Here is a 10,578-nt window from a genome sequence, read left to right as displayed (position 1 = left end):
TTTCAATTGTGTGAACTTATTGTTTTTATTTGCCTTTATGTCTGGAACTTGCATCATACTGTGGTGATTGTGATTGTGATTGTATCAGAATCGATTATATCATGCAGGTGATGACTTTCCTTCAGATTAAACTACATTTATATTCGTATGTACAAAAAAATTGAACATGTGGATTTAGTTTGTGACTGTCGAGAAGGTCACAAAATACTTTGCATAAATTTCAGGGACCAAAATTAAAAAATTTAATAAAGAAAGATTGCGTTTTGAAAAGGAAAAAAAAATTAAAATTGAAGGCAATAATGTTGGCATGGTTGGCAAGATAGAACAAGATGTTGGCTGTATGATATTTGTATCTACAAAGCAAATAAATAAATAAAAAAACACAATAAAAAGATAGTGTATGATATTCGGTGCATGTGTTAGAATGGTAGGCATTTAGTAAAAGAAATAGAATAGAATTGAACATGAAGTAAAAAAATGATATATCTGTTTCACTAAAATAAAGAACTGTCATGCTATTGACGATAATCATTCTTGTCACATTTACCTTTGTGAAGTAGGTACGTATACGTTTGAAGCATTATTAAATACTAATCAGCAAAATAATACACTGATTTGGGAAACAAGTAGCTTTACACGTGACGTAGAGATCATTTGTTGTATTGAAATGTTGATTGATTTTGTTAATATACATAGGAATGAGGTATTCGCTATCTTGTAGTACGAAGGATAAATCTCAACTATACATATAAATTAGATTGTCAAGAGAATATTTTTAAGAATTTTGACCATATGTTTATAATTATACATTCAAGATTATCTGTTCATTTCATGTCCTATGGCTGTGATAATATGCGATGATGTGACCCTCACACATATAAGTTGGGTTGGCTTTATCAAATCATGCTAGCAATTGATAGATTAGTATCACCAACAAACACAAACTGTATCTCTTATGTTTATATACTCAACCAATTATTTGCAGATGATATATTTTTTATGAATAGTTACAAAAATATCTAAGTAAATAATGTTATTCTCAACAAAACAAATAGCCATGCTGCTGTGAAAAACACAAATTCCATTTCTCCCATGACTACTTCTGTCTATTCAATTCATCAATTTCAAAGAATTTTTCATGCCGTCTCCTTTTTGTCTTTTACTTCAAAATCTATATTTCATTATCAACACTTATTATATAAATTAGAGGACTCCTTAATATTCACTTAACATTAGAAAATTTGATAATTTGATATGAGGTGAGAAATTTGTTGTAAGTTACATTTGGCGATAGCATTAATGAGTGTTGAGCTCTGAAATGTCATCTTTATTGGTTTTGTTGGTAGTTGGGCAGAATGCCACTCTACCTGTCCTGCTTCCACACCGACCTCTCTCTCTCTCATAGAAACATAAAACCTGAAAAACATTAATTATTAACCCATCTTTGTGGGAAATTGCTCTTACTATTTTTTATGCCGACCATATCAAAAGAAATAATTTTCATAGACATTAATATTGTAACCAAAAGATGATACGATAATAAAATACTTTAATATTATCAATATATTAAGAGTTTAATTTAAATATATTTTTTTTTTTTTAGGTATAAGCTATATGTATTTCTTTTTTATCTATAAACATGGTCTACATAATATTCTGATAATAAAGAATTAATTTTATATAGACAAAATAAAGTGATATTTCAAATTATGATTTCATATATAAATCTGAAATCAAATTCTAGACTTCAATTAAGAAAAATAAATGTTGACCCACTTGTATGACCAACTTTAAGTGATTGACTATATAATTATTTTATAATAATAATATGAAATTAAATTTTATATATATAGAAAAGAGATCTACTTATTTTAAGAATAAATTTTGATAAATTTATTTTACTTAATAATTCATATTTTATATAAAATTTTAATGATCCAATCTTTAAATTAAATTTTTTTATTTCTAGATCAAATCACAAACTTTTAAAATATTTAATTTTTTTTAATATTTAATTTTACTAATTCAAATGGAAAAATAATTATAAAAATATTTTATACATTGATTTAAATTTATATAATAAAATATTATATGACTTTTTTTTTTAATTTATAAATTTAATCTATATATTAAAAAAATTTAATTTGAGAGTGTGATTATTGAAATTTAATTTAAAATATAAATTATTGACTGAAATAAGTAAGTATCTCCTCATATATATATATGATAAAACTTAGGTAAAGTTCCTTAAGTATGATTGATATTATTATTTATCTTCTAAACAAATAAAATTTAACCTTGATAATATAAATAAATGTATATTTATGAAATTTATCATTTAATGTATAATAGCTCGTTAATATACATTTTTCATTAATATATTCACGAATATTATCAAGAAAAAATTTAATTTTAATTGAAAAATCAAATACACATAACAAATTGTATGTAAGTTTTATCTATGTAAAAATGGATACAAACCTTGGCATATTATAATGTCTCACAAGCTGACCTAACTAGTAACCTAACTACCAACTGAAAATTAGGTTCTCTTTATCTGTCTTCATTGAATTGATCAAAAAGTCAATCTTCCCTTTGTTCCTACTCTTCTTCTTCATCTACCACCTTCCTCTTCTCATTCTCCCCAATTTCTAGGGTTTCCCTCTCTCTTTTTCCAGGTCTGTCTGCCTCTTCCCATTATCTATTTTCTTTGTTTTCAAAGGAACTTGCCAACCGAAGTCTCAAATAGAAAAAAAAAAAAAAAAAAAAAAAAAAAAAAAAAAACCTGAGAATTTTCTTTTCCTAAACTCTTCATTGAGTATTATTCTTTTCCATTGTGTGCCTTTGTTCTTTATGTTTATTTATTTATTCATTTTCTGTGGAGCTTAGTTTCAACTTTCAACTGTGAGTTCTGCTATTGTTTGTCTAGTCAATTATGATCAGCAGCTATTTAAAATCCCAAAAGCCTACATTTTGTCTTTTGATACTATCCTTATTTGAGTAGGTGGAAAATGGGGAATGAAAATCATTTAACACATGTTTTGTACAACACAAATGTGGAAAGGTTGTAGTTATAGCTAGTGGAATGCAACTCCTGTACATTCCAACCACAATTCCTGGTTCCAGTTATAGCACGAAAGCAAGTTGGAAGTGATTTTTTGCGCACTACAATGTAGATAAATTGATTTTGAATTGAAGCCACTGTACCCCTAGCTTTTGTGTTAAATGTAAAACATTAAGTTTTACTGCTAACTTATTCTAAAAATAAGATTAAGAACATCCAAACATAAATCACATCACTTCAAAATCAATTTTAACCAAAATCAAATTTACACAATCAATTTTGCAAATGCTGGCTCCAACACACTAAAACTGAAGTCAATTGCTACTAATTATGATCCTTCTTCACTTCTTTTTATACGACATGGCATCACCCGTAGTAAATGGATTTTATAAAGTAGAAAACTTGGACACAATACTAACATGGCACTGTTAGTAATGTTCTCTAATAAAAATTAGAGTTTTACATTTAATTGAATCAATTTTGATTGGAGAACAACACCAACAATACCTATGGTACTATATGTAAGTTTTATCCTATTATAAAAGGCAACTTATTTATTTTGTGAACTACAACCTTAATCTGTAAGAGTATTACTGGCCATTGAATCTCATTATGTGAAGATGAATAGAAGCATGATATGCAGATTAAAATGTCTCTCCTTACTATCTGAGATAATGGTAGCTGAGGTTTTAAATAGGTTCTTGATGCACAGTACTTACTTTCTCATATTTTTTGCTAGTTCCCTTTAATCCATCCACTTCACCATGTCAAGTTTGGAGGAGCCACTTGGTCTTGACAAGTTGCCAAGCATGAGTACCATTGATAGGATTCAGCGATTCTCATCTGGTGCTTGCCGTCCCAGAGTAGATAACTTGGGCATGGGAAACTGCTGGATTGAAGGACCAAGTTGCAGCACATCTAACAGCTGCAAGTGAGTCATATATTGCAACTCAAGTTACACACTTAATGCATTATTGCTCTATCATTCAACTTCTTTTTGTCCTCTTTTACATTCTAATCACTGTCATCATATAGTATTTAATCTGTTACCTGCCTAATATATCCATAATACCTTTCTATCTTTATGCAGTGAAGATGATGAAGAGTATACAGCAGAGACTTTCCCATGGAAAAGACAAACAAGAGACTTATCCCGAGATGGTTCTTTCAGTCAAAAGACTCTAACCAAAGGGAGAAAGTCAATGAAATTTGGAATGATTGATGATTCATTCTCTGATTGCCAAAACAGTCCAAAATGCAATACTATAGATTTGCAAGATTTGGCTTATAAGGTAATTGAGTGTTCTTTGTTCAAGTTTTTTCAGTTCTATCTTACACCTTGCCTCTCCGTGTTTCCCATTATGTCATATTTCTTTGTCTGGTAATTAGCATATTTTCAACTTTTAATTGGATAATGGCATGATGCAGTTTCTGAATGGTATACCAAAGTTTGTAAAGATAGTAGAAGTTGGTCCAAGGGATGGATTACAAAATGAGAAGAATATTGTACCAACATCTGTAAAGATTGAATTGATTCATAGACTAGCTTCTACTGGGTTATCTGTTATTGAGGCTACAAGTTTTGTTTCTCCCAAATGGGTCCCACAGGTATCATGGATTTACCATATTTGTTGTATAATTTGACATTGATGATTTTTGAGAAGGATGGGTAGTATAAAAATTCTCCGAAATGAGTGTATCTGATATCAGCTCCCAATATCATGGATCAACTGGTGTTTACTATGGATGCGTTTGGATGGCTTTTATTGGATAAAAACCATTCAACCGTAGAACTTTTTAATGTCTGCTATCGGATAAAAGACAATATATAGTATTCTGAATGACTTCTGCAGTTGTTACTCCTATGCATTCCATATGATTTTAAATCATTATGTTTCTTTGTCTTATAGTTGGCTGATGCAAAGGATGTAATGCAAGCAGTGCATAGCTTGAGAGGCATCAGATTGCCAGTTCTGACCCCTAATTTAAAGGTACATATATCTAGATAACCATAAATAGGATTTATGTTCAAATATCTGACCTGTTACATTTATAGGGTTTTGAGGCTGCAATAGCTGCTGGTGCTAGAGAAGTTGCTATTTTTGCATCAGCTTCTGAATCATTTTCAAAATCAAACATTAACTGTAGTATCGAAGAGAGCCTTATTCGTTTCCGAGCTGTTACTCGTGCTGCTAAACAACTCTCAATTCCTGTTCGAGGGTATGCCTTTTATTTTCTTTTTTACTTATTCTAATACTACATCATATTTAAAAGGTGGCCAGGTAAAGGTCTAGTTGTTGGATGCATGAAAGTTCCATTGGTTGATATTGTAGATTTTGCTGACACATCATTCTGTTTCTATTATGTGTATTCCATACTTCAATTAGTTTCTTTGTATTGAAATGCCATAGGTATGTATCATGTATTGCTGGATGCCCAGTGGAAGGACCAATCCCTCCTTCAAAAGTGGCCTATGTTGCTAAAGAACTATACGATATGGGTTGCTTTGAAATCTCCCTTGGTGACACAATTGGAGTTGGCACGCCAGGTAACAAGTTTGATGAATTTTGAACTTTGAAAGGTTAAGTGATCCATGCTTGATACAATAGATGTGGTGGATTTCTTTCATTTTGTTGATAGACAATATTCTCTATTCTTGTAGACCTTTCTAAGTAGTAATTAAGAACTTGATAAGATGAAAATGTCAATTCTAGGCAAAATAATTTTTTGCTTTCTTTCTTGATTTCTCATCTTCTTTTTAGTTTTCTTGCTTTCTTACTTGTTTACTTGCTTTCTTTCTTGATTCATGTTTTGTTTCTTGGTTTTTTGCTCTTTTTTTTTGTACCTGATTTCTTGCTTTCTTGCTTTCTTGATTTCTTACTTTCTTGATTTCTTGGGGATGAATGTAAAACTAAGTGCTTTGTATTTTACTGAGAATTTGTTATTGGTTTCTGGTATATGGTCCTTGTACTTATATTGTTTCTATGCTTTTGGTCGTGCTCAGGAACTATAGTTCCTATGCTTTTGGCTGTGATGGCTGTTGTTCCAATAGATAAGCTTGCTGTTCACTTCCATGACACTTACGGGCAATCCCTTCCAAATATACTGGTGTCCCTCCAAGTAAGCCATCAACTTAGGACATTAGTTGCAGTGCCATAGGTGTTATTCGTACTATTTTCTAATTAGAATTGAAGTTTCATTAGTAATAAATGATTCTATTAAATTTCAAGACATATTATCATAGTAAAACTCTGATTTTAATTGGAAAACAACACTAATAATACTCATGATATTGTATCTAAAATTTTTTCATCAATTTAATTGGAGAACAGTACTTATAATTGTCCAAAATGCTTTTTCTTCCTCCATAATAATCCCATCCAAACATGCCATAAATGAATTCATGACTTGTTTTGGCACCATAAACTTTTATTTGATCAGATGGGGATTAGCACAGTGGATTCCTCTGTTGCGGGTCTTGGTGGGTGCCCATATGCGAAGGGAGCTTCAGGAAATGTTGCCACTGAAGATGTTGTGTACATGTTGAACGGCCTAGGTGTCAAAACCAATGTTGATCTTCCAAAACTCATGTTGGCTGGTCACTTCATCAGCAACCATTTGGGGAGGCCATCCACTTCAAAAACTGCCATTGCCTTCAATAATAGTCACAACTGATGCCTGCAAACATATCATATTAAATGTACCATCAAGATACTTTATGTTAATATGCTTCAAGCAGTGTGGTATGACCACTCTGACTCTATACATATTATGTTTCTTTGTTCTTCTGCATGATGTAGTAGAAGAAGAATAACATGTTCATTCACATGGATGAGTTTTAGGATGGAAGAAATATATAGCAAGTACAAATTGCTCATTTGAAGCTTACCATTTTTCCCGTAACTGTATTTCTCCTTTACACAAGTTGTGTAGAATGTTTGTACTAATGCATAAATCTAATTTAACGATGGGAAAGAACAAAGAAAAATTTCACTGGTTTTCTTTTTTCAATATATAATTAATCCTTTAAAAAGTGAAGCAATAATGGATTCTTGAAAATGTTAACTCGAATTAATAAAATTACTAAAGTCTCACTGTCTAGGATCTGATTATTTAGTGACTTTTTTTTTTTTCAAGAACTAAAATAAGTCGAGTAATATTTTATATTGACCAAATTGGATATTTACTTTCTCAAGTTTTATAATTAAGAGGTTATCGAAACAGTGCCTCTGCTGCTTTATCCTATTCTTCTGTACATAGGCTGTAAACGATTATTTTTTGAAGTTCTTTAAAAAATATGCTAATTTTTTTAGGGAAATTCAAGGTAGGGTTCTTTCAATTAAATTTTACACGAGAACCAAAACTATTTACCCCATGTTGTGAGCGTGCTGGTCAAGAACAGTGTTGATCTTTTTGGAATACTACAAGTTTGTAGTTTGTTTCATTGTGTGATCATGTGCTTGCTAGCTCGCTAAACACTCATAGGAGGATCCATTCTTCTACATATAATATATCATGCCAATGTTATAATAATAATAATAATAATAAATAAAATAAAATAAAATTGCCCATGGCATGTGTTAAAACACCGTAAATGCCATCATGCACTTGTGCTTTCTTTCAAGTCTTGAACATTCACCATGCAATACAAATTATCTGTATAACACTCACAAAACTTAATTATGACATTATCAAAGCCAAAGCTTTGTCATGATGATGGACATGAGAAAGGGAGCTAAATCATCATCTTCTGTTCGTGTTAAGTGGCTTTGAGCCTTGACTTACAACACCCATTTTTTCTTTTAAAAAAATAAAATAAAATAAAACCAGACAATTCTTTGAGTACATATATAAGGCTATCATTAAGGCAAGGAAATAAATTGGTGCACAAGCAAAATCAAATAATTAAGGCCTCTGTCTTACCTTGCTTTTTTGTTTCCTTTTTTACTGGTCAAAGTCATAGCTCCCCTCTAACCATAATTGGGATCTCAAATGCTTCTACTTAGAATATGTGACACATGATTTCATAATTGGTCATGGCTCCTAGCTAGTTAAATCTCTAGAATAATTAGGCATGCATGGGGCCTTTACTGTTTTTAGAGGCAATTCTATTGTAGGTTCCATACCAGTGATTGAATAGTATTTCTACTTATTACAACTTGTGCACGATCTGCTGCTGCTGTACCTGTATCCAAGTTCATGCTCCACACTTTTCACATTCGAAGCACAGATGTATGATTCACTTCTGTTTGGGTTGACCAAACCTGTTTGACTATTTATAGCTTTAAAATCGGTTTTTATAATCACGAGGATCTATCCAATGGTGGAAAGTTGAAATAGACGCACCAAGACTTGAATTTTGATTTTCATTATTATCATTCTAAAAAAGCAATTAGTCTCTGAGTCTTAAAATATGTTGAAATGATTTCAAGTTTTAAGCTAAACCATGAAACTTATTTAAAGAAAAAATTGGTATACTAAGAATGTTAAAATTATAATTAGTTACCATGCTAGCATCACCTTCACCTTTGTTAAGGTAGGAAATCAAGATAATACTTTTACATGTAGTTAAAAGAGAAACTATGTAGTACATTCTAAATAATAACTTAAGCATGTTTGTGTAGGTGTTTGTTTTGGGAATGGGAATGAATGACCCTGTCTCCAGCTTGTTCATCGATTCCCATTTTCCCATAGTGATTACAGAAATTCATGTTTGAATCGATCCGAGTGAAATACTGCTACTTGTTATAAAAACCATGCCATCACATTCAACTAAAATAAAATAAAATAAAATAAAAAAGGCAAAAGCTTGTAATCTACAAAAGTAGATTTTTCAATATATTTTGTAAGGTTTTTCTTGTCATAAAGTTAAGGGGCCATGCATCCACCAAGGGAGTAAAACAAATGTCCACGACCAAAAGCCATAAGCTTTTCCCCTTTTGTAAAGTGAGTAAAGACAACATCATTCTTTGTAAGAAAAAGATTTCATGTGCTCCTTATTATCATTTTCATGGCTTATTTGTCAAAACCCCCACCACTTTGACCAAATTATTATTTTTTCACTGTTCAGGCTAAAAAATATATTAAAAAATAAAAATAGAAGGCTAGAATCCCGACAGATTTGTTCATTGTTTTGTAAAAATGTACACAGAGATCATATGACCTATGAATCATACAATGTGCTAGAATATGACTAAACAGTAAGATCAAACAATTGTGAAATTGCTAGAGCCAAAATTAACATCGGTATAACTAGATCGTGCAAAAGAATTATTTCAGAACCTAAAATCTTGTTTAGCATTTGACCATCTTTCTAATATAATTAAGTACTATAGTTTTTTTTTTTTATATTTCTTTTACTATGTTGATGGTGTAAGATTTATCAACTTTGTCGATAACTATTTACTTTTTCTAGAAAACTAAAGTAATTAATTTTAGTAAAATATCTCTCTTGATAATATGTTTTTTATTCATAAAGTTGGAACTTGAGGTAATTCTAAAAAGATTTTATTTTCATTTTTACTAGAATAAAAAACATGTTGATAAGTTGATTATAATCTTTGTAAATTTGTACTTTGCAGTCGCAAATGAACCTGATTGCTTCTGGTTTAATGGTTAAACCCCAGCTTTGGCACCTTGGTTGATTAATGATTTAGTGGATTCCAACCCCATTTGAAATTTACTCTCGGTAGATATTATTGAAAGTGTGGGGTGGGGCCAAGGCACACGTAGACACGAATAATTCAAATTAAAGCAAGTTCATAATACAAATACAATGACGTTTTCTCTTCTATGAATGCCACATATATTTGGTACATATCCAAAGATAGAAGGCTAAGAATAAATTTTTATAATCACAATTTGAGATAATTATATAATTATTTTTTCTACATATTTCCAAGTTTTAACGAAATATTTTAAAATCAAAGTATATTTTTAGTCTTTTTATTTTTGAATTTGATCATCTTTTTAAAAAAAATTGATTTTTTACCATTTTAATCATGTATTTTGGTTCATCTATTAACTCAATATCAAATACCAGAGAAAAATAAAATATTTTCAATATTTAATAAAAAATTTAATATCATTTTTCATTAATACATTTACATTGATGTGATTATTGACAATTCAGAGATAAATTTAATAAATATTTTATAATAATAACATAATTATAAAATTAAAAAAAAAATACACCAACTCACAAATTTACTACCCAATATACTTCATTAAGGAAGACTCCTTCCTGACCTATTCATGAGCTTGTCCACAATTGTGATCACAGAAGTTAAATAAGAAATAATTTACTGATATATGATTTTATTTTAGATAGATAGGCAATGATATTGAAGTTGAAGAGGTTTCTCTTGTCTCTGAAAAAATGGATACATGCGCCATAATAAGTGATGACAAAGCAACATAAGATAACATGAGATACCTAAGCTTAAGCTAATAAGCTCCATCGAAGGCTCCTCTCTCTTTGGTCCATAGTTTCTTCCCAAGTAAAAAGCATCCAA

The 10,578-nt window shown here is 30.4% G+C and overlaps 1 protein-coding gene across 3 annotated transcripts; it reads left to right on the top strand.

Moving 5' to 3' along the window:
- Nucleotides 1–2,518: 2,518 nt before the first annotated feature.
- Nucleotides 2,519–6,952, top strand: LOC109806697 (hydroxymethylglutaryl-CoA lyase, mitochondrial). 3 transcript variants are annotated; one of them, XM_020369200.3, is made up of 9 exons: nucleotides 2,519–2,678; nucleotides 3,804–3,995; nucleotides 4,155–4,356; nucleotides 4,493–4,672; nucleotides 4,975–5,055; nucleotides 5,121–5,284; nucleotides 5,476–5,612; nucleotides 6,069–6,184; nucleotides 6,506–6,952. In XM_020369200.3, the coding sequence occupies exons 2-9, from the start codon at nucleotides 3,829–3,831 to the stop codon at nucleotides 6,737–6,739; spliced, it is 1,281 nt and encodes a 426-aa protein (XP_020224789.1). In that variant the 5' UTR covers nucleotides 2,519–2,678; nucleotides 3,804–3,828; the 3' UTR covers nucleotides 6,740–6,952. The 3 variants fall into 3 exon arrangements, with proteins under 3 accessions (XP_020224789.1, XP_082919236.1, XP_020224763.1); XM_083063110.1 differs by lacking the exon at nucleotides 2,519–2,678 and adding an exon at nucleotides 2,701–2,818; XM_020369174.3 differs by lacking the exon at nucleotides 2,519–2,678 and adding an exon at nucleotides 2,701–2,904.
- Nucleotides 6,953–10,578: the final 3,626 nt, after the last annotated feature.

Source organism: Cajanus cajan, chromosome 9, assembly GCF_000230855.2.
Source record: "Cajanus cajan strain Asha chromosome 9, NIPB_CcT2T_4, whole genome shotgun sequence".
In the NCBI taxonomy this organism is placed as follows: domain Eukaryota; kingdom Viridiplantae; phylum Streptophyta; class Magnoliopsida; order Fabales; family Fabaceae; genus Cajanus; species Cajanus cajan.
This window is presented reverse-complemented; position numbering and strand designations above follow the sequence as displayed.